General features: G+C 41.3%; 1 protein-coding gene across 1 annotated transcript in view; it reads left to right on the top strand.

Annotated features, from left to right (window-relative positions):
- The first annotated feature begins 11,816 nt into the window (after positions 1-11,816).
- Positions 11,817-24,972, top strand: part of LOC150000212 (tumor necrosis factor receptor superfamily member 10A-like) — a 46,196-nt gene continuing 33,040 nt past the window's right edge. The window contains exon 1 of the mRNA XM_090290216.1: positions 11,817-12,109. Within this exon, the coding sequence (XP_090146342.1) occupies positions 11,927-12,109 (183 nt within the window). The 5' untranslated portion in view covers positions 11,817-11,926. The remainder of the gene's footprint in view (positions 12,110-24,972) is intronic.

The following is a 24,972-nucleotide window of genomic DNA, read 5'->3' as shown; positions in this document are numbered from 1 at the left end:
CCCACTGGAGCCTTGATGTGGCCATACTTTGTCTCCTCAACTTGACAGCCTCCTGTGTTTGCCTCTGTGTCGGAGGTAGAGCTGCCGCACCTGTTAAGTTATAAGGGCAGAGCCTTCTGTATTCGTCAGTGCGGGGTGACTTGTTTCACCACGTTGGGGCGCTGTATGTGGGGGAGGAGTCAGAGAGGGAACAATGCCGCTTGCTCAGCACTTGCCCCTTCTCCCATCACTTCACCTGCTTTCTATATACAACTGGCATCCCTCTCACTGTTGCCCTGGTGATGGTTCCCAGAGTGGGTGGGTTTGTAAATGTTCTATGACTGGGTGTGTGGGGTGGATCTAAACAGACTCACATGAGAGACGGGTAGTTTCTCCTGCTGCCCCAGTCCCCACTGGTTTTCACAGTCAGAAGCAATGAGGCTTTATTTTCCCTATGCTGGACCTGTGAGCTGCATGGTCTGGCCTAGGACTGGGATCATTCCTCAGGTGTCCCTCCCGGCTTATATGATGTGTGACTATGCTTTCCGATGGCTGCCACACCATGTCCTCTCTGCCCCAGCTCTGCCCCTCCTACCTGTCTGGATGAGTACTGGTTTTTTATATCTTTGTTTGTTGAAATTCCATGCAGTTATATTTTCTGGTAGTTCTGATTGTTTTTTGTTTTGAGGTAGATGTAATCCTTCTTACTGTTGTGGCAGGAGGCAAAGTGTGTCTACCTACACCTCCATCTTGGCCGGAAGTCTCCATTCATTCTCTTTAAGTGAGTCAGTTACCAAGTGTGAAACATGCTCTGCACATAGGAAGTAAAATCAAGAGCTGAATAAAATCAATTAATAAAGTGAAGAAAAAATAAGGAGACTGGTGCCACATTTTAACGATTTGAGTCCATCACCACCCCTCCAACATCTAACTGGCCTCCTTCACTCTCCTGGATTTAGCAACCATTAATCCTCAACTTCTGCCCTTTACCTAGTTCTTCCAAGTACTCGATTTGTTCTTGGCTGGAACTGGGAGGGAAAAATCACACACACACCCAAAAGGGGCCCATTGACGACTTTCTTTCCTCTGCATTGACGTTTTTCAGAGAATATTTCCTGGTGTTTTTTTTCCAAATACTTTGCATGATCAGGAAGTCTTGCTTGTAGAATGTTTACAGGATGTAGCAGAACACTTTTATTTTATGCCCTTTTAATAGTTGCAAATATCACCAGGTGTTTCAGCCTAATGACAAGCTTGTTCAGACCCTGTGATCATGTACTCTAAAGCTGGCATCACCCAAGGACTCTGCTGAGATCCACCTGCTCATCAGCCTCACACAAACCCAGACACTAGTGGGAGACATGGGCCTGGTCAGCCTGCTGCAAATGGGCAATTATGCAATTCTTTATACTAATCAAAGGCAGGAAATCTGGACTTTTTTTCTAAAGCAACACAAGTACATTCAGGAGATGGTCAAAATGGCAATAATCTTACTCATTACTCCTATAGCATGATATGAGGATAAAAATTATTTGGCTGTTATAAATTGTTTCTGTTACAGATGAGCAATAGCAATTACTATAAATGTGACTAAGTGTGCTGGTTCAGGATTCCACCTGAAATCCCTCTTTCCAAAAGTGTGTGTCTCATGATCTCAAAAATCTAGTCTTGCTCTGGCTGGTGTGGCTCAGTGAATTGAGCACTGCCTGCAAACTGAAAGGTCGCCAGTTCGATTCCCAGTCAGGGCACATGCCTGGGTTGTGGGCCAGGTCCCCAGTTGGGGATGTGTGAGAGGCAACCACACATTGATGTTTCTCTCCCTCTCTTCCTCCCTCCCTTCCCCTCTCTCTAAAAATAAATAACTAAATAAAATGTAAAAAAAAATTTAGTCTTGTTCAAGGTAGTGCTTACTTATAAGCATTTGGTTTGTTAGGAGAACTATTCACATTAAAGTAAATTCTAGAACTATTTTGAATAAGAGTGGTGAGAGTGGGCATCCTTGTCTTGTTCCTGATTTTAGAGGAAAACCATTCAGTTTTTCACCATTGAGTATGCTATTGCTGAGGGTTTGTCATACATGGCCTTTATTATATTGAGGTACTTTCCTTCTATACCCATTTCATTGAGTGTTTTAATCATACATGGATGTTGTATCTTATCAAATGCTTTTTTTGCATCTATTGATAAGATCATATGATTTTTATCCTTTGTTTTGTTAATGTGGTGTATTACGTTGACCAAATTTTGTATGTTGAACCAACCTTGTGACCCTGGAATGAACCCCACTTGATTGTGATGTATTATTTTGTTAATGTATTGCTGTATTTGACTTGCTGGTATTTTGTTTGGGATTTTTGCATCCATACTCATCAGCGACATCAGTCTGTAGTTTTCTATTCTAGTGTTATATTTGCCCAGTTTTGGTATCAGGGTTATGTTGGCCTCATAAAATATGTTAGGAAATATTGCCTCTTCTTCAATTTTTTTGAAAGAGTTTAAGAAGGTGAGATATCAAATCTCTGAATGCTTGGTAGAATTCACTAATGAAGCCATCTGGTCCTGCACTTTTATGTTTAGGGAGGTTTTTGATGGTTGTTTCAATTTTCCATTGTTCATGATTCAGTTTAGGAAGGTTATACAATGTTACCCCAATACAAATAAATAAATAACTTTTTTTGAAAAAAGGAATAATGTATGATGGAAGAAGTGAATTTTATCATTCTAAACAGGCTTTTCCAATATACAGGACAGAGCATTGGATATTTTTAAATGATATTCATTACATACTTTAAGTCAGACATGTTTGCTGTGGGAGATTAAATGATACATATATAGAAACATCTCACTGTTTTGCCATCATCTAGATATATCACCATTAGTACAGTTCATGAGGCATAGACAGATGAATGGACAAAAAGGGGGGATGGAGAGAAGGAAGAATAAGTTTGCCATGACTTGGTATCTCAATGCATCATGTATTTTATAATAGTTATTTATTGCTACCTACACACCTCCTGAAAACATTGAAGCTAAAAACCACAAGCATATATAATCTGACTGTTTGTATGGGTCAGGAATTGGGAGTGGTTTAGCAGGGTGGTTCTTGTTTGGGGTCTTTCCTGGGTTGGGGTCAAGGTCAAGATTGATGGGAGTTGAGGGTCAACTGCACAGGCAGTATATCACATGACCATTGCAGAAGCCTCCCTTTCTTGCTGGCTCTGGGCAGGCAGCCTCAGTCACTTGCTGCAGGGACTCCTGCTTCAGTGTTGTCGTGGCAGGGCAGCTGGCTTCCCCAGAGGAGTGATACAAGAGAGAGTGGAAGGGGGAATGGAAGTCACCATGCCTTTTCAGATCTAGTTTCAGGATTCACATTCTGCCATTTCTGCTGTGTCCTATTCATTTGAGTCGAGGAACTGATTCCAGCTCATGCTCAGCTGTATGATTTGAAGAGAGAACTATCAAAAAATGTTGGACTTTTATTAAAACCACCAAAAATGCATGCTATTTAATATTCTCATTTTCCCACCTACAGTAGTATTTTTTTAAATCCTCACCTGAGGATATGTTTACTGCTTTTAGAAAGAGAGAAAGGGAGGGAGGGAGGGAGAGAAAGAGAGAGTGTAAGAGAGATAGAGAGTGAGAAACATTGATCGGCTGCCTCTTGCATGCACCCCAACCAGGGATTGAACCCACAACCCTGGAACGCATCAATCAATTGTATCTTCATCCTCCACTTCCAACTCTGCAGGTATGTCTATTTCACTGATCGATGGCCTGTCAAAGAGGAATCCGATCTGCCTCATTGACTAATCTGTCATTCACAGTAGGTTTTCATTAGTTCACTAAGTGGTGTATGCCTCTTAATCTTACACTGCACCACAGAACTACTTGCCCTCCCACCTTCAAATTAATATGATTGTTCTCAGTCTTTGACTCCTTCTTTGGCCATGGCTAGTAGCAGAGTCTCCTCAACTGCCACGTCACAGAAAGGGTATCAGGTCCACACCAATCAAGCACATAAGCAGCACCAGGAGTGGCAGAACAAGGAGTTATTCTCATCCTTAAAACAAATAATATCATTAGTGGTAAAAAGCCTTTAGGCCTTCCCAATGAAATAAAACCAAGACCAAAATGTCTACCTCTCAAACCATCATTGAACATTGTACTGAAAATTCTAGCCTATGCAATAAGATACAAAACAAAAATAAAAGGCAAGACTCTTGGAAGGGAGAAGAAAATATAATCACTATTTTAGATATGAGTGTATAGTTTTAAAACCCTATGGTTTAAACTACAATAAATAAAATGAATTTATATCTGGATCATGTTCAAATCTTAATAGAAATAACCAGTTAAAAAATGTATTTACTAGAGTATCCAATTCATAAGGTTACAAAATACATCAAATACAAAGAAATCACCTTGATAAGAAATAGGAATAATTTATCTGAAGAAAACCACAAATTTTAATAAAATACTTGAATTGATATCTTCTTTGATAATAAAAATAATGAAAAAACTCTCACCCTGGCCAGTGTGGCTCAGTTGGTTGAGGCATTGTCCCATAGACCAAAAGGTCATGGGTTTGATTCTCAGTCAGGGCACATACCCAGGTTGTGGGTTTGATCCCTGGTTCAGGTGTGTGCATTCCCCAGTGTGTACAGGAGGTAACCAATTGATATTTTTCACACCAATGTCTCTCTCTGTCTCTGTCTCCCTTTCCCTCTCTCTAAAAAAAGGAGCAATGAAAAAATACCCTTGGGTGAGGATTTAAAAAAAGAAAAGAAAAACTCTCAATTCTTTTTATCTGTTTGATAGTAATAAAATTGTTGCTCATTGGTACAATTGTGCAAATGGCCTTTGCTATCATTAATTTAAAAATGATCTTTGTGTTTCTCCTAGAACCAAACATAGCAGGTAGAAGCCTGGTGGGAGAGGGATCCTTGTAGGAATGCCCAAGAAGTAGAGAGTGAACAAAAGGGATGAACTTTTATTCTCTTGTCTGTTATGAGCAACAGAACTCATCTGGTCCTTCTTTTATTCATTCATTTGTGCAGCCAGCACTTACCAAGCATCTGCTTTGTCAGGCACCTGGCAAGGTTCCCTTGGTGAATTAGGCAATGAAACAAAATGGGATACTTCCCACATAGAGGGGACTGTGCTCTGTGTAACTGTGTGCAGCCTGGGCCCCATCCTCTGGGCGAACTTTTCAGTGAATTACCACAGTGGAAAGGAAAAGCAGACATTGGTATAAGACAAGAGAAGTTTATATCAGTTTCATTATTGAAAGGTAGGAACTTCACCTGAGCAAGTGTCATTGTCTTTCAAGACCTCAGCTTTCTGCATCTACAATAATGGGCTGCTAATACCTCCTCACAGAACTGTTATAAGAATCAAATTAGATAATGAATGCAAAGCATCTAAATCAGTGTCAAGTAAATATTAGGCACCCAATAAAAGCTGGATTCCTTACGTCTATGGCCGGTACTATTTGCCATCATATCTTTAGGCAGGACATTTTGAACATGCCTAAGAAACATGCACACAGTGCCACAGAGGGTCCTGGACACTACCCACTGTCACTGGGAACACTGAGAACTCCCTTTGCCTATGAGGACAGAGCTGTCCTGCTCCATCCAGATGCCCTGACAGCAGGCCCCCAGGCTGTGGCTCTCCATGTAAGGTACCTGATCAGGAAGGTGGCAATATCAAAGCTAACTCTGGATATTCCAAATCTCTCAATTCTTGTCTATGGCAGCATCATTGTACAAAATAGGAGAAGAGATTTCCACCTGGGACAAGTCAAATGTGGCCAAGAGGGAAAGAGATAACTCAAAATTAGTCATAAAATAATTAAAGTCTTTTCTTGAACAGGAAGAGGAAAATTGGAGGAATTTCAAATATAAATAATGTCAAATGTCTCACTTTTTATATGGCTAATATTTATTTATTCTTGTTGCATTTTTTACACTACCATTTAAGCATGGCTAATATTTAAATACATTTAAATATAAACAGCCTAAAAGGAAGCAGAAGAAGAAATAGTTTCAGAGTAAGACACAAATAAGAGGTTGACAATTCTGGAAAACTAGCTCTTGCTTAGCCCTTGCCTCCCATTTGCAGCCCCAACTCTGGCCACCTTCATCAAGTACCTTATTAATTAGAAATAACAGAGACTTGGGAAGCTTAAATGGTTCCAGTAAAGAAAAAGTGCATTAGGCCAAGCTTATGTCTCCATAAGATCAAGATTTATAAAAAAAATTATTGAGCAAACTTACTGTGTTAGAAAACAAAAAGACATATAAAGTAAAAAATGTGAGGGAGGGTTAAGAAAGTTATTATATGAACAGAATTGTCCGGTCAGAACATATGCAGTCTTGAAAAGGAAAAACTGAAAATAGAAAGTAATAAGTGCTTGAGTCAAGAGAATAGTATATTTCCAAGGTAGGAGAAATCTGAGATGAGAGGGAATAAAGGAAAAACTCGAAGGTAATTGTAATAAGGATGGTAGAGAAGATAAATGAGGACATTCCCTTCAAGGATGAGGTCTGAGACACCAGGAATGAGCCCCAAACCACAGCCACTGGCCTGATTGGAGGTCAGGGAGAGGTCTTCATGTAAAAGGAGAGTAAAAGATAAGGGTGGAGGTAAAGACCAGGAAGTGAAGGCTTTGCTCTGTTGTAATATAAACAATAACATGTTAGAGATGTGTCATGTACTTCATAGTTTTAAACTCTCTTTCCATGTGTTGCTACCTTTGATCAAGGAACCATTCCTGTGCTAGAGATGCAATCACTGGAGGAGAACTTGCTCCAGGGAGAGAAAGGTGATTGACAAGTTTGGGGGAGTCCTCAACTGTATTTGTAATTATTTTGTTTTAGGCAAAATTATTAAGACACTAACATCCACTGTATTATTTTCTATAGCTTTTGGTATGTCTAAATAAAACCTACAATTTAAAAGAAGGGTAGGAAGGAAGGGAGGGATGGAGGAAACAAAGAAGGAAGAAAGGAAGGACTGGAGAGAGTACAGTCACGTTGTCGCTGCAGAGAGTTGAAAAGATATCTCAGATTCCACCCTTCACACCAACAGGGATTTGGACCTGTGTGGTTACTGTCTTGATGGACCTCTTGGTAACCCTGTAATAAACCAGTCTGAAGGTGAGGCTATCGAATGGCCATCAAGACCCCTGGAACTGTGGGCACAGCACTTGGAGAAGACAGCTAGAACTTTCAACCGCCCAGTATTTTATTTATGCCAGAGCTACTCCTACCCTAACACTGAAACAGAGTTCATGTCTGAAGGACATGACCGTGCCTACTTATAATAGGAAAGCTGAGGGTCAGAGAGACCAAACATGAGTCCCAGGTAGGAAAGAAGTAGAGCGCGTTCACACCACTTCCCTGCTTGTGTGTAAATGCCCACTGTACAGAATTTCAATAAACAGTTTATACACTTTTCTAGTTTTATTGACAACTCATAGTATATTGAGATCAGACAAGCAGTGGTATTTCTAGCATGTTTTCTGAATCGATTACTGCAACAGTGGTAAATGATTTTCACATCCCCACTGTCCCTTCTTGGGTCCCAAGTGATTTTTGTCCTTTGTCCTTGTCTCATCACTTGTCTGCTGTTTCTCAAGTCTCCTCTTCCTTCTCCATCCCTGTGGGCACACCACCTTCTCTCTCTGCTGAGTCACTGTAAGAGATCTGCCATTTGACAGTTGTCCCCTCCTCCGAATGTTGAACCCTGGACTCCAGAACCGCCCAGATATTGTGTTTCAGTGCCACGGGCTCAGGGACACAACCAGATAACCACTAACCCTTTGATCCAGGCTCACCTGCTAACAGATTTTTTTCAATGGAGAAGGGTTTTATAATAAGGGTTCTTATCCTTCTTTTTATTTTGTATCATCAAATCTGAAATATGCTGTAACAGACTTTTTTAATGAAGAAGTTTAATGTTTTATTTTTAAGCTTTCTTGTTTTCCTGCAAGGATGTTGCTTCACTATATAAAAATAACAGCAGCAAATTCAGTATGTGACATTTGTTAACAACTAACGAAAACTTTTCTTCACTGCCAGTTATTGCCAATGGAAAGATCATTAAGTATTTTGACCCATTTCAGAGATGGGTGTAAACTAGTTATAATATTATATAAGGCTTAAGATAACAATGTTATCCTTGAATTACATAATTTTTATAACTTGATTTTACCACAGATAATTTCAGGAATTTTGAATATTATAACTGTGGCTTAGCCTAAAAATCATAGGATGTGAAAAAAAGATGCGTATTGTGTTAATGTGCAATCATTAGAAAGTTAAGGGGTATTTTCTTCCAGGAACATTGTTATATTTCTTTTTTCCATTGGTGTAACTAAAAGTTCTATTTTAAATCCATCCACCACTGACTTTGACCAAGGTGGAGGCCTAGATAGACACACTGCGTCACCCTCCACAACTAAGAAGGAATACAACTACCTCAAAACTAGAAACAACCAGAAGTTCCAGAAAATCGAGCTGCATAAAAGTCCAACAAAGATATAAAGAAGAAATACTCATCCAGAAAGGTAGGAGGGGCGGAGCCGGGGCAGAGAGGACGAGGTATGGTGGTGGCAGCAGCAGCAGCGGCAGCAGGCCAGTGGAAAACTCAGTCAAACATTTTAAAAAGTTGAGAGGCGCACCTGGGGAGCACTTCCAGCACCAGACCAGATGGCACAGCTCATGGTTCCAGCACCAAGGAAAATAAAGCCTCATTGATTCTGACTGTGAAAACCAGTGGGGGTTGAGACAGAGGCAGAAATTGCCAGTATCTCAGCAGAATCTGCTTGCTTAAAGGGCCCTCACAGTCCTAAAACATTTGCAAGCTCACCCACTCTGGGAATGACAGCCAGGGCAACAGCTAGCAAGGCACCAGTCCCATACGGAAGTGGGAGAAATGCCTAGAAAAGGAGTGAGTGCTGAGCAAGTAGCATTTTTCCCTCTCAGACCCCTCCCCCACATACAGCGCCACAATGTGGTGAAACGTTGCCCTGTACTGACGAATACCTAAGGCTCCACCCCTTACAACGTGACAGATGCGACAGCTCTGCCTAAGACACAGAAGGAAACAAACACAGGAGCCTGTCAAGATGAGGAGACAGAGATGTATGGCCTAAAAGAGGGATCAAGGTTCCAGTGGGAAAACTACGCAATGAGGAGAGAGCCAACCTAACAAATGAGGAGATAGCCAATCTAACAGATGCAGAGTTCCAAACACTGGTGATAAAGATGCTCACAGAGTTGACAGATATGCTTAAGTATGGCAAACACATAAGGGAAGACGTGAAGGCAATGCTAAATGAAATGGAAAATCCACACAAAACCAATGGTGAAGGGAAGGACACTGGGATTCAAATCAATAATTTGGAATATAAGGAAGAAAGAAACAGTCAACCAGTACAGAATGAAGAAACAAGAATTGAAAAAAATGAGGAGAGGCTTAGGAACCTCTGGGACAACTTTAAAAGTGCCAACATCTGAATCATAGGGGTGCCAGAAGGGGAAGAGAAAGAGCAAGATATTGAAAACTTATGTGAAAATATAATAAAGGTAAACTTCCCAAATTTGGCAGAGGAAATCGACATACAAGTCCAGGAAGCATAGAGAGTCCCAAAGAAGCTAGACCCAAAGAGGACCACAACAAGACACATTATAATTAAAATGCCAAAGGTGAAAGATAAAGAGAGAGTCTTAAAAGTCACAAGAGAAAAGCAGAGAGTTACCTACAAAGGGGTGCCTGTAAGATTGTCGGCTGATTTCTCAAAAGAAACTTTGCAGGGAAGAAGGGACTGGCAAGAAGTATTCAATGTGATGAAAAGCAAGGACCTACATTCAAGACTACTGTATCCAGCAAAGCTATTGTTTAGACTGGAAGGGCAGATAAAGTTCTTCCCAGACAAGGTAAAGCTAAAGGAGTTCATCATCACCAAGCACTTATTATGTGAAATGTTAAAGGGACTTATCTAAGAAAAAGAGGATCAACACTATGAACACTAAAATGACAACAAACTCACAACTATCAATAACTGAATCTTAAAAATAAAAACAAAAACCAACTAAGCAAACAACGAGAACAGGAACAGAATCCTAGATATGAGGATCATCTGGAGGGTTATCAGCTGGGAGGGGGAAGGGGGAGAAATGGTGAAATGGTGCAGGGACTAAGAAGCATAATTGGGTGGTACAAAATAGACAGGGGGAAGTTAAGAATAATGTAGGAAAAGGTGAAGCCAAAGAACTTATATGCACAACCCATGAACATGAATTAAGGTGGGTGGGATTGCTGGAGGGAAGAGGGGTACTGGGAAGAGGGGAACAAAGGAAAAAGAAATTGGGACAACTGTAACAACATAATCAATAAAATATACTTAAAAATAAATCACGCACCACTAATTTTAGACAACTATGCTAGATTAAGTTATTTCATCCTACTTCATTTAGTGGGTCCTATTTTCCACTCCTCCATAGATATTACGTATTTCTTCTCATTTCACCCATCATAAGTTCATCTGGTTCTGGAGGGTACTCAGCGCCATCCTCATCAGCCAGTATCTGCATAACACGATTTGTTGACAAGTCCTGGACGTTCTGCAAGAGCTTCCTTAATTTCTGTTAGAGGGGAACAGGGCTCACAAGCAGCTTTCACACTTTCCAAAGCACCAAACTCACCTTGTGTGTTCAATTTTGTCAGACTTTCCCCAAGGCTTCCTGTGCAAAACTGCTGATTCCCACCCTTCCAGCATTTCCTGTTGTTCGCCATCCATTCAAGTTTCTCCGTTAATGTACCCAACTATGGAGAGCAGAGGGGGGCAGTGCGCGCCTCTCCGCCCTCAGGCCACCAGTGCGGATCCAGCGACCTCCACAGGGCTTCCAGGAGAGCTGGGAAGGGGCTGGGTGGGGGGGTGGAAGCACAGCTCCACTGGCCACCCTGGCGGCTGTAACAGACATTTTTTTTTTTCTTTTCCTTTCCTCACTGCTTTTAGAGAGAGGGGAAGGGAGGGAGGAAGAGAGACTGAGGGGTTGATCGAGAGAGAAGTTTGATCGATTGCCTCCCGTTCCCATCCCGACAATGGATCTAACGGGCAACCTAGGTATGTGCCTGACCGGGAATCAAACTACAACCTTTCTGTTAGGAAACAAAGGCCCAATCAACTGAGCTGCACCGGAGAAGGCTAACTTCAATAGATCTTTTTTCTCCCCACATTGGTGTTACGTATTGATTCTCTCTCCAAAATTACGCTTGCCAAAACTCTCACAGCGGTCAGAAACCAGCGCCCGAGCTCAGCCAGGCTCAACGGGTGTCTCATGTTGTGCAAACTAGTTACTACTTAATAGAAAGAGACCAGAAGTCCCCGTGCAGTTTAGCTGGTGGAGATGGGAAAGTATCACTTTTACAAACAGCGGCCACATGGGAGGGAAGACCCACCAGGAGGACACAGACCCCCGGGATTTGTGAGGCGTGGACTCTGGGCGAGGGAGAGGAGCTGGCTTGTGCCTCTCGGTCCAGCACACACCTCGGCTAGCGGTGGCGAGCCCAGAACTTAGTCCAGACTGCGTCCTGGGCTCAGGGACCCCTGCCGGACACCCGGCCTGCAGGGCCAGGCACGCTGCGCTCCGGGGCTGGGCGGGTGGCGGACTTGCCTTGTCTGATGCTGGTTAAGAAAACGCAAGTCCTCGGGGCTCCACCCTGGAGCATAAGACCGTATTAGTCACCCAAGGGGCAGTTCGTTCTGCGTCTCCGCCCCTCACCTCATTGGGGCAGGTGCTTCTCCTCTTGCTCTTAGGAGGGGCTTAGACTAAGGGTGTACATAAAAGGGCTCAGCCGTCTTCGTGTAGAAGTTGAAGTTGAGTATCCGCGCAGGCTGAAGCTTAGTCGCCCCACCGGAATACACAGAAGACTCCCGATGGCTCTGCCCGGTGGCAGCCCCCGGCAGCCGGGAGGGGGAGCGCCCTCCGACGGCACCGGGCAGCGGGCACTCAGCGAACGGGTCCGGCGTGCCCCAGACCTCAGCTCCGAGCAGGGGCCCAGGCCTCCTAGACTATGGCACCGCAACATCCTGATCTTCGTTGGCTTTTCTCTCATTATGGTGAGTCCCTGCCACCGTTCCTGGCCCGGAGAGGCGCGCCCGGTGGCTAGGAGGGGGGAAGGGGACATGATGGGGTACCCGGGGCATGCCCAGGCATGTCCCGGGAGGACGAACCGTGGGCAGAGCCAAGGAAGAGCCGATGGATGCCAGGCCTGGCTGGAACCCACTGGGCTGAGGGAGAGAAGCCGGCGCGTTCCCAGTCCGGCCCTTGCCGGTGCTGCGCCCGATGAGTAATCCCGGGGAAAATCCAGGATTCGTCCCGAGATCAATTGGGAAGTCCCAGAGTCGCAGGGAGCGACAGGGAAATTGGCTTTATAATTTTCTTTTTTCTTTTTTATACTTAACGTTTAAATTCTAAGACTTGGCTATTGCAAACCGACTAGCCGGCAACCCGCCAAATGTCGCTTTTCTTTTGCTGTCTTGAATGCGTTTGCGTTCTGAACCCCGAGACTCCGCTAGCGTCCAGTCACTTTTCTGCATAGTAAATGGCCTTCAACTGACCTTCAGCGGCAGGGCCAAGGGCGGGGGTCTGCCAGGGGCGTGAAGCTGCTTAAACTGGAAAGCGCAGCGATGCACGTCCTGAAAAACAAAACAAAACAAAACAAACAAAAAACCCTGCCACATGAGGCTCTACCCGCCAGGCCCTTTCCAGGTTCCTTCTGTTAAAAAACAATAAAAATAAAATGCCAAACCAACAGTATCGGTATCACAAAGTTTTAAATGTAAGAAATTAATTCAAAATTCAGAGAAGCGATATTTATAAACACAAAATAATTACAGAATTTGTTCAGTGGGTTACTGAAGTCAGGTCCAGGTGTTTGCTGGCGCCTGTGAGCATCCCTGTGTAGACAAGGTCAAGCCTGCTTTTGATGGTTTGGGGAGTGTGAGACCCAAGCCTCTGGCATCTCACACTACACTTCTGCTCCTTTCTCAAGCCTTGCCTTTTGTCACACATTTACAGTCATGGTCACTTTTGTTATACTGTGAAGCTCATAACAAGTACCATTAAAGTTTTATGTCTGTCCTGACATGGGAGCTGGGGACAGTGGGCCTGCCCTGCTCCTTTCCAGCTTTGTGACCCTCGTGTGGCACCCCTGCTTCTTCATGTGTCAAATGGGGAGGAGACGAAAGTCTGCAGGGCCCCATTGTAAACCCTGAGAGCCATGTGAGCACCTGTGGGAGGCTGTGTGGAAGGGTTGGGCCAGCACTCTGGTGCTGGGAGGGCCATAGGGCACATGGTCTCCACCCTAGCAGTGCCTGCCACCTGCTTGTATGGGCACCTTGGTATTGGCTCCTTGAGGGGGCAGCAGGGGCTTCTGAGGCACAGGGCAGGGAGCTGTGCTGCAGGGAAGGTGTGGAGGAATGCAGGAGCCTGGACAGCAAGTGACGCAGTGGTGGCCTAGCAGGGCCACAGGCCGGGCGTGTCCCAGTGCTTTCAGTCATCCCTCTGTGGGAACTCCCCAGGCCTCCATGGAGGCCTCAGGCCTTGTCTTGGATCACGTTCCCTTCTCTGGGGCTGGAAGAGAAGCCTGGCTCCACCCTCCAGGTCAGGCTGGGGAGCAGCTGCCTGCACCAGGAATATGCACTGAGTAGCTTTGGGCAGCTTGTGTCCAGCACTTGACTGGGCACTGTCTTCCATTACTCAGTCTAATTTTGCTAACAGCCTGGAACATAGCGATGGTTTTCCCCTACTTTACACAAGAAGAAAATGCGTTAGAAGGAAAACATCTAATTATTATTATTTCTTGCCTGATCTGCTTTATAAGAGCAGCTATATTATGGACTGGGAAAAGCATCTCCTGCCATTCCTGTTCAAGGAAGTGGGAAAAATGAGAGAAGGGAGAAAGGATTTCCTTGTACTTAACACCCCAGTGGGCGAGTGCTTTAGACAGCCACCTTGGACCTTTACTTGTTTGGGTGTTTGCTTTTGCTGTGTTGTTCTTTTAAAGTGGTCTGTATTGTTCTGGTCACAGTAAAAACTGCTTATTAGTGTGATCTTCTGATATTTACTTTTAAATTTTATGCCTGGGCTACAGTTGCCTTATTTGGGGAATTAAATTCATTAACTACTGTCAAATAGGTGTTTCGTCACCACAAAATGCTTATTTGGAAAAAAGAAAAGGGTTGTAACCCCCTGAGCACAGACATGGCCGGCCACGTTCGCGCTCTGGCCCTTGTGCCAAGAAGGGAAAAGGAAGTGAAGGGAAGGGGAAGTTAGAAGGTCTTCCGGTAGCTGGTCTCAGGGACTCCCTGGTTAATGTAGTGGATATGAACTTCCAGAAGTCCCAGCTCCTCCCACAGACCCACCCAACTGATTTTGTTTTCTTAAAGTCCCAGTTAGTTTTTAATCATTCCCAACTGTTGATCAAGATCCTTCTCTGAAAGTATCGCTGATCGACAGTTTGGTCTCCCAACTTCGGCAGCTTTTTTGTCCCTCCATGTTCAGAAGGACCTCTTCTGGGTGTCGTTTTGCACCTCATAGGGGAAGCTCATGGATCAGGTCCAGGGTTAATAGGTGACAGGCCCAGAATTTAACAAGAATTTAAAGCAGAATTAGGACAACATAACTGTCAGGGCAGCCTTGCTCTGAGAAATCACCCGGAGACCACTGTGGGATTAAGCAATGGGCTTATTGAGGGAAAAGGGGAGGAATAGTGGGAAGGGAAGAGGCAGCTCCCGGACCAACTCAAGGGCCGTAGGAGCAAGGGGAACGGGGAATGGGGGACGGGGACTCCCGGTCCTCCTCGTGGGCCCGTAGGAGTCCCACCTGCACTTCTGCAGGCACTTTTTATAGTTTGTCAGTCTCACATTTTGGCGACGGTGAGTTTGCTTATCAACATATTCAGTAGATCATTTACATCTGATTGCTCGCGCCCCCCTCCCCCCAGGGTAGTTAACATAAGGGGCTAGGTTCATTACCATTTCCCCTGGGAATGGTTTCAGTCCATCAACACATCTTTTGGGAACTGCTCAATCCATCAGCATCTCTTTGGGAATGGCTAAGTCTAGGGCCAGGTTGATTAGCATATACCAAAAGTCCAGGTGTGTATTCTAGCTGCTTCACGTTCTGACAATAACAACCTAGTTACATGATGAATTTGAACTAGGAGCTAGATAATGAAACAGACCATTGTTATCTTCGATAGATCAATGTTCTTGATGACTGAAATCATAACCAGAAAAGGTCCCCACTTTCTTTTTTAAATCCCCCCTTTCACAGTAGCTTAGGAAAAGCAAATAAGGGCACATTTCTTCCAAGGAGAAGAGAAAAATTAAATAAGAATTAATAGTAAGAAGAGAGTTACATAGGCCAGATTCAGTTGTTTTGTCAGTTTGTTTCCTTCAGAGGTCACCTGCTTTAGCTTTTGACAGCTTTAGATTCAGGTCATCTACACGCAGCCATGGTCAGTGTTTGGAGCCTTCTTCAGGAGAGACACAGGTATCCAGAGTCTATTTCCTGGAGTTTAACAGCACAAGGGTTAGTCATCAGTACCTGCTAAGGGCCCTTTCAGCCAGGCTGGAGGGAATCCTAGTTGAGATGTCTTTTTCAGTAAAAAAAAAAAATCTCCGGGTTGTAGAATGTAAGTTTTGAGTTTTTAATTTCCTTGGTGGGCACTGTGAAAAGATCGTTCTACCACAGCATGGTTCTTCTCTTTTCTTTTTTTTAAAGAATTTATTCATTTATTTTAGAGAGCAGGGAAGGAAGGGAGAAAGAGAGGGAGAGAAACATCTATCAGTTGCCTCTCACATGCCCTCAACCAGGGATCTAGCCTGCAACCAGGCATGTGCCCTGTCTGGGATCGAACCAGCGACCTTTAGGTTTGCGGGATGACATCCATCCTACTGACCTACACCATTCAGGGCAGCATGATTATTTTCAATGGAAGCAATTAAGTCTTTACAGTATTGAAATATGTCTTCTTTTACCAACTGTGGGTCAAATGCAGGGGGTATCCTGTAATTATATTGAAAGGTAAAAGCTTATGAGTCCCAAAAAGGGTAGATCTCAGATTTAAATTGACTAACAGCAGTACTTTTGGCTAAAGTGTTTGAGTATTTTCTACAAATGTTGCCAATTGAATCTTAATAATGCCAAGAGTATGTTCAACTAAGCCTGAACATTGAGGATGGTAAGTGCAGTGAGAGTGTTGTAGAACTGGCCAAATAGCACAGACTTGCTGTAGCACTTAACCAGCAAAATGGCTTCTCCTATCACTGAAGTTCAAGAAGAGTTTCCCACCTAGGAACAATCTTCTCTGACAGGAGTTTAGCCATTGTAGAAGCATTAGCTTGTCTACAAGGGAAAGCTTCAGTCCAGTGAGAAAACATACATATCATGACTAAGACATAATTTATATTCATCAGATGGGGAAGCTGCATAAAATCTATTTGCCAAGTCTCAAATGGTCTGTTAGGCGATTTTAAATGTCCAGGAGCAATGTAAATAGGCTTCCTGGGTTGTACGTGGCCCGGGTGGGGCAGTTAAGGTAGACACTTTTTGCGTTCTTGTTAATATCTCCCACAAATATTCATTCATGAAGGCTATCATTTTGTCAGAGGGCCAGTGGTTTAATGCATGTAGAGTAGTGAGGCGCAGAGATTTTTGGGTTTCTAAAATCTAGGGTCCCCAGAAGGGAAAGGAACTGGGTGAGCAGGGCAGATACCCTTCAGTGGTTTCCCAGATTTGGTTTGGGTTGCCAGAGTATGCTCCTCTTAACCAGGTAGCCTGTTGTGATGAGCTCTCTAGAGTTTCCATGATGTCATCTAGCTGCAGCCTGCAATCGCAAGGCTCAGAAAAATGTTTAGTTCTCAATAATTCCAAGGCAAAGGATGGGAGAAAAATGGGAAACCTGTTTGGAGAGATAGAGGCAGATATTGGAGGAAACTAGAAGAATTCAGTATCTATTCCAGTTTACAAGTAAAAACAAAGTGAAACCCAAAAGACAATGAACAGCACTAGAATCTAATATCCATAAAGGTATATCATAGATTCTATTGAAATATAATTTTTCTCTCTAAAATCATCCTCATCTTATTAAATATAACCAAGTTAAGACTAAGTCATTGTGTGAGTCCAGTTTCAATAAATTTGGCCTGTTATTTCCATAAGTATGACAAGAATAGCAATCGATCACAGAGGCTGTTTTAAATATGCTTTGCTGGCATTTGACAGGAAATCTTCAGATGGAGGTTTAATTAGCCTCTCAGCACTAAGAAACCAAGCCACATAGTTGCCATCAGCATTTGCCTGCAATACCTATCAATTTGGGTGAATTCCTCAGGTTCTGGAGGGTCTCCAAATGTCTTGTGGTTTTTCCTTTGCCATCTCTAAGGAAAGTGACCTTTGTTCCTTTCTGTGAACTGCTGTGAACCATGTAAACAAGGTTCCAAGAGGCTTTTATCAGCTTCTAAAGTCAACCTTAGTTTCTTAGAGCTTTCTTGTGGCATCCAGAGTCTATATATACATCTTTAAAACATGACATTTTAATCAAAGCCTCAAGAGTTTCCAGTTGTGTCCTATGTAAAGAGAACAGATTCCTGATGAATTTGTGCAAACAACCATATTTCCATGAAAATAATAATAATCATTCAGTCTCCAAATTTCTAAAAGGATCAGGTAGGGAGGAAAATATAAATGTTTTATGATCACTTGCAAGGGTATACTTTACTAATTTGTTTTAAGGCATAGGTAATTTAAGAGAAAACAAGTTTCCTTATATCTGGAAAACAAGATGATTTTTAAAATCAGTGCCGTTTTAAACAAAGTTAGAAAAATGATAATCATTCTCACTTCATTCAGTCCTGTAGAATAAATTGTTATTTATTCTGGTCACCTGCTAGCATTTTATGAATCCAGTTATTCCTTAGAGTTTTCTAAATCTATCTAGTTTAAAGGTATGATCTAAAGTTTTATTCTCAGAAAACTCTACTTTAGAATAAGTCAGAATCTCTTCCATGGATCTTTCTGAAGATGAAACATTTGCAAAAGTATCAGAGTCAAACAATGACTGTCTGTAAATGACAAAAAAAAAAAAAAAGAACCCAAAACCCTGAAAACTACACAATTATAGATTGATTATAATACAACTGACAAAGAAGTTTACTTTTCTGTAACATAACATTTTAAGATAACAAGAATTATAAATGAGTATTGTATTAGGACTTTGTAGACTCCTGGAGATTTTTATATAATCTCTAATATATAATATCCATTTAATAATAAGAATATGTACACAAAAATACAACAATACTATTTCCTTAGCTGATGAAGCTTCCCATGCAATTCAAGCGTATCAAATAAACCTAATTAATTCAAAACCTCTTCCTGTGAGGAGAGGAAACAAATCTCTTGAAGTGTTTCAGGGACCCTTTAGAAAAACTTAAAGCCATTTCCAGGTTAAGAAAATGGTCTCACTAAAATTTGAACCCTGAGAAGTTTGTCAAACACACTTGACCAGAAAGATCATTTATTATGATAGAACAATATTAAATTATTCATTTACTGAAAGTGATAATAAAAAGATATCAAAATGCAGGTTAGTAAAACTTTATTTAGTTTTTAATCTTGAGAAAAGGTTCTTTGAGTAAAGACTTGATTAAGACAGCAAAATGATTTTAATAAAATGTAGAATCTCTTTTTTAGGTAGAAAAAATTTTAATAATGTCTGGAGTACAGTAAATACAGGGGAAAAAAACTTTGACTAGAGAATCAGTAAATATATTATTTTTCTTTTTTAATTGAATTCATTGAAGTGACATTGGATAATAAAGTTACATAGGTTTTAGGTATATAATTCTACAATACTGCATCTGTATCTTGTATTGTGTGTTCACCACCCCAAGTCAAGTCCCCTTCCATCACCATTTATTCCCACTTTACCCTCTTTACCTCCTCCTACCCCCCTTTCTCTCCAGCATGAGTCATCCGTTTTTTCTTTGCTTAATCCCTTCACTCTCCCCTCTGACATCTGTCAGTCTGTTCTCTGTATCCATGAATCTGTCTCCACTTTATTAGTTTATCTTGTATATTAGACTCTAGATATTAGTGAGATCATATGGTATTTGTCTTTCTTTGACTGGCTTATTTCAGTTAGCATAAATGTTCTCCAGGTCCATCCATGCTGTTGCAAAAGGTAAGATTTCCTTCTTTTTAATGGCTGAGTAGTATTCCATTGTGTCTGTTCATCCAGTGATGGGCACTTAGGCTGTTTCCAAATCTTGGCTATTGGTAAATAATGCTGCAATGAACAGACAAGTGCATATATTCTTTTGAATTAGTATTTAGGCTTTCTAAAACCTTTTCTTTTTGACGGAGTGAAAGAAGAACTAAACTCTACATAGAATTTTCTTTCTCAGGATTCCTTTTCCACAAACCCTCTACAACTCTCTTAGTCCCTCTTAGTTTGTCTCTTCTTATTCAGTCAGAAGTAACCAACCTTATTTTAGGACAAACCTCATTTTTAAAATTACTTCAAAATGTGTTTCCATATCTTATACCTTTTATTACTTAAAACATACAGTTTCTTCCCATCTTAATTAGAAATCTTAACTCTTAGAAACCTCAATTTCTAGTAACAACTAAAAAGTAGGCAACTAGTATTATTTAGATTGATACATTTATGAACACATTTAATAATTTCTAAAAATATTTTTCTCATAGCACAATTTTTAAAATATAGCATAACACATGGTTACTAATGGACCCAAATATCTATAGGTTCCCTATAATAAGCAGAAAGTAGATAAACCTATGTTCAGTAATTAGTGTTTTATCATTTAATCTTATTTAGAAAGGGTCTAGCCTTCAGTGACTAGCCCTCATTTAATTTAGCTAGCAAAACTTTAAAGTTTCAAGTGACCATAGAGATTTATTAAACCATATAATTACATACACAATATAATCCTTGCTAAAAGAATTAACCTATAAGAAACTTTTTATCCATTTACAATTTATTTAATTTGCTCCTAACAATTAAGTTGGGATTCCTTATGAAAATTTTCCCATACTAAGTTATTTTTCTTGCTGACAAATTGTGCAAAAGAGGTAATATTAACAGTGGAAAATTGTAACAGTGGGAAATTGGAACCCACCCCACCATGCTTTTGACATTGTTCCTGTAAGTGTGGACTCTGACTAATATGTGGCTTATAAATGAACAGGATATTTATATAAGAACCCTAGGAATTAACTTCAGAAGATACAGACTCAGACCTTCAAGCATCCCAGTTCCAGGAGATTTGCTGACCTCCAACTGTAAAGCCAGGATGACTAAACCAGGATGATGTACACCGGACTATCACTTGCCTTATTGCAACCCCCTCCCTTGACCTCTTTGTTCTATTCCTCTCTTTCTCCTTATAAAAACCTCTGCCTCTGCTGAGAGGTGGAGATCAGCGCTGAGAGGTGGAGATCAGCTTTGAGATGTGACTCCCCCATATTCCAAGTGGCTGGCGCCTAAAAATAAATCACTTTCCTTTACATCAGCACCTACCTCTCAAGTATTGGCTTCTGTAGCAGCAGGCAGCCGGTTTGGTTACAATTTTTGGCGACCCAGATGAGACTGTGTATACTAAATAAGGCTCAGGGGCCTGGGCTGGGGGTCCTAGCTTCTTGTGGTAGGCTGATGCCATGGCAGGGTTTGCAGGGATTTCCCAGCAGCTGCTGAGATTTCTTTGTCTCAGGAACTATCTCTGCTCTCCCTCCAATGCATCAGCCACCTTTGAATACCTTACTGGTGAAAGGAAACAGGTTGTTGCTGGGCTGAGAAGCCTAGACTTGGTAACTCCCTGGTGTGCACAACCAGGAGCCACCACTTGGATTCTTTGAACCATTTGGGATTCTCTAGGAATCAAAAGGCACCACTTGGCAGTAAGCCTAGCTCAGTCAGTGACAAGAAAAAAAAATCCCAATTTCCAGTGTGGGATTTGGTTGGAGTGCTCTTTCGGTTTTGGTTTGGGTATGGTTTGTTTTTCTTGTTGGATACTGCTTTTTAGTTGTCTATTGGTTTTGTTTGTTCTTCTGTGGGAGGACATCTATTTCTGAGAGCCTTGCTCTGTTTTTCTCATCTGTCTAAAATGAAACTTTGGTTACAGTTTTTTGCTTGCTTTCTTATCATTTGGAGAGTTGGTTTAATCTTTGAGGATTTAGTTTGAGAGTATTGATCTGTTTGAACTTTGTCTTTGCTTTAGATATTATTGTTCTTGTTTCTGTTTGGAAAAGAACAGCGTGGTCTCCATCTCGAATTGTTTTGTCAAAGGTTTGGTAAATGGGATAAGATCTCTAATGTGCAAGCTTTCAATATATTTTATCATAAGGATTCTACTCAGAAAGGATTTAAATTGATGGCTTAAAAAGGGAAAAAGATCTCACTCCCCTTTCAGACAGTAAAACTCAGAAAGAAGAGAAGTAAGAAAACAGGCATTTTTAAACTAAAGTGGCTCAAGCCTGACATCACCCCCGCCTCTTCTCTGGCCTCTTAGAAGTTGTTAAGGACACTAGATAATGAAACAGCTCACTTCTGAGCACAATTAAGGAATGCAGCCATCACCAAAAATAAAAATGTGAGTGCATTTGCCAATGGGAGAAACCAACTGTCTGAAAATTATGAAATGTATTTGCAAACTTGTCAATCTAAAGAATGCTGAATACTTCTGGTTGTCACTAAAAATTAAAAATTCTAATTAAGTTGGAAAAATATGGTTTTGGCAACATACTTTGAAGGAAATAGAATTGAAAGTTGGTTGGTTATTTCTAGGTGAGTTAAAAAGAGGCAAACTAAAGGGACTAGGTAAGTTGCAGGTGGCCTGTGCAAGATGAAGGATTGTGTAGAGGAAAGAAGCAAAAAGAAAAGGAATTGAGGAAGTGAGAAAGGATAAAGGAAAGGGACATAGAGAAAGAAAGGACATTGGAGAAGGAATACTCAAGAAGGGAAATGGAAATGGGAAAGAATAAATAAGGAAAAGGAAAGGAAAAGCACATAGATAGATGGTAAAGCAAAGTAATTATTTTAATGACAAATAAAAAGCCAAAGGTTCTCTTTGATTTTTCCAGAACCAATCGTTATTTCCCAACACAAACCCCAGGTACAGTTAGACAGTGGGGAACAAATTAATTGATTTCTTGGTCTGATATGCTTTCATTTGTAATTCTGATTGTTTTCTTAAGATGTTGCTACCAAAAAAAAGGAAATTCCTTTGTCAGTTATATTGTAATCAGGTCTATCACTATGTCATTTTAAGTAGTTTTTGCAGGGGTTAGTTAGAGACAGTCATTGCTTTACTCTGATGCATTTGCAAAAATGTTACATCTTCAAAAAGACCCCTGGGAAGGACTTTGACTAATTCTGAATATAAGTTCTGAGAATAAAATTTAAGATCATACCTTTGAAATAAATGGATTTATAGGGCTCTGGGGAAGGACTAGGTTCATAGAGATACTGGCAAATAATCAAGGTAAACAGGAATTGACTGTGGGACTGAATGAACTGAGGATAATTTTTGTTCTTGTGACTTTGTTAAAAATATTGCTGATTTAGAAAAAAAAACTTTTTTTGTTTTCTTAGAGCAATTTGGTAAATTTTAGCAATATTGAAGCATTTATATTTTTCTCCCTACTTGATCCCTCCAGAATTTGTAATCTCTTAATGAGTATTATTATTTTTATGGCAACATGTTTATTTGTATGGATCCAATTGGAATCTGATTTGTTCCAGTTTCCAGTTGTGTGTTTATTAGCCATGACTTTGACTGGAGTGCCGGGTCAGCCTGGTCTGAAAGAGACATTCTGAGACTCTAAATATCAGCCAAAAGCTTTAAGGAATAAAGATTGACTTTGAAGCTGATAAAAGCCCCTTGGAGAAACGGCCTGGTACCTTGCTTATTCATGTGGTTCACAGCAGTCTTTCCAGGTAAGGAGGGAAGGCATTTGGGGCACCTCGAGAACTTAAGAAACTCACCCAAATCTACAGGTATTATAGACAAAGCAAATATGTGACTTGGCTTTCCAGCCTTGAGACACTAATTAAAGCTCAATCTAAAAATTTCTTATAACATTCCAGCAAAGTACATTTAAGAAAGCCTATATGATCAATTGCTATTCTTGTTGAGTTCCTGCAAATAATCAGGCCAAATTGAAACTGGACTTAATGCAGTAAATGAATTGGTCTTAATTTGGTTCTGTTAAAAGTGAGGGTGGTTTTAGAAGAAAATTTGTGTTTCAGTAAACTCTATAACACAAATGTGAAAATTAGACTCTAGTTCAGTTAATTGTTTGTAAAACTGTATTTTTTATCCCTGAACTAGTCCAAGTCCTGAATTCTTCCAGTTTTCTTAAATATTTTGGCTAAAACCTTCTAACTTCCTTAGAAATGGAAGAAAAATTGACAGTGGGGATTTGTAACAGTGGAAAATTGTAACCTACCTCACCATGCTTTTGACATTGTTTCTATAAGTGGTACCTGACTAATATGTAGCATGTAGATGAACAGCATGTTTGTCTAAGAATCTTATAAACTAATTTCAAAAGATACAGACTTGGACCTTCAAGCATCCTAGTTCCAGGAGATTTGCTGACATTCAGCCATGAATCCAGGATGACGTGAAGCCAGGATGACACACACTGGACCATCAGTTGCCTTATTGGAATGGACTGTGCTCATCTGCACATAGAGAACTTTGTAACCCCTTCCCTTGATCTTTATTCTGTTCCCCTCACCCTCATTATAAAAACGTCTTGCCTCCAATGAGAGGTGGAGATGGGCTTTGAGACATGATTTCCCCATCTCCCCAGGAAATGGGCTTTGAGATGTGACTCTCCCATCTTCCAGATGGCTGGCACCTGAAGCTAAATCACTTTCCGTTACACTAGCACCTGCCTCTCAGTATAGGCTTTCATGGTGGCAGGCAGCTGGACCTGCATTCAGTTACAATAACATGAACTTATTTAACTAACAAACTCAGGTAGATTAAAAGTATATTTAATGCTGATGATTTTTCAGTACCATTATATGGTAGAAATATGCTGTATCTAGACATATACATACATATGTAAACATACATAAACATAAACAGATATCTCATAGCTTTCATTTTAAAATGCTATAGTCATCTGTGTCTCAGGCACAATGTAAAACCCAGAGGAAAAACTGGATCTAAATTACATTTCTGGTAGAGAACTAATTGAAGATTTTTCAGATGACCAAAGCATGCAAGAATTTTTTAAAGCCATTTAAAAATTAATTTATAATCAGTGAAAGAATGTATTCCAAGAGGCCTAAGGTCATCTCATTTCAGGGTGCCCCTTAAGGTAAACTTGTCAACAAACACAACAGGAAATGGAAAGGGAGTGTGTGCACGGAAGTTGGAAGGCTCAGAAGGTACAAAGAGGGGCTAGAACACCTGAATTTTGGGTGGCAGGGTTTCCTAGAAGTAGATGGTGCTGGGATGGAGACTGAGTACAATACGTCTGCTGCCACATGTCTGGAGAGGAAGAAGCCTTGGGCACCGTTTTACTCTTAAATTTGACCCTCTCAAAGAAGAGAGGGCTTTGTTCCTTTTAGGGTGGTGCCAGCAAAGTTCAGGTGAGGGGGTCCTGGGCAGGCTATCGCTGCCCTCTGCTTCTCCATGTACAATGAAATCCCAGGCAGTGTGTGCCAAGTCCCCAGAGCCCGGGGAACAGCTCAAGGGGCCGGAGTGGGAGAGCAGTGCCCTCTTCTAAGGGGTTAAAAGGCTCTCACAACAGTTTGCTGTAGTCAGCATGAAATGTGGTTCCTAAGAGTCATCATTTAAAACAATATCATAATAAACAACATATTTCACTCATATATTCACATACACACCCCTCTCCCAAACATGTAATATTTTCA

The sequence above is a fragment of the Furipterus horrens genome, unplaced genomic scaffold, assembly GCF_987537825.1.
Source record: "Furipterus horrens unplaced genomic scaffold, mFurHor1.1.pri manual_scaffold_10, whole genome shotgun sequence".
NCBI classification, from domain to species: domain Eukaryota; kingdom Metazoa; phylum Chordata; class Mammalia; order Chiroptera; family Furipteridae; genus Furipterus; species Furipterus horrens.
Note: the sequence above shows the minus strand (reverse complement) of the source record. Positions and strands in the feature narration are given on the sequence as shown.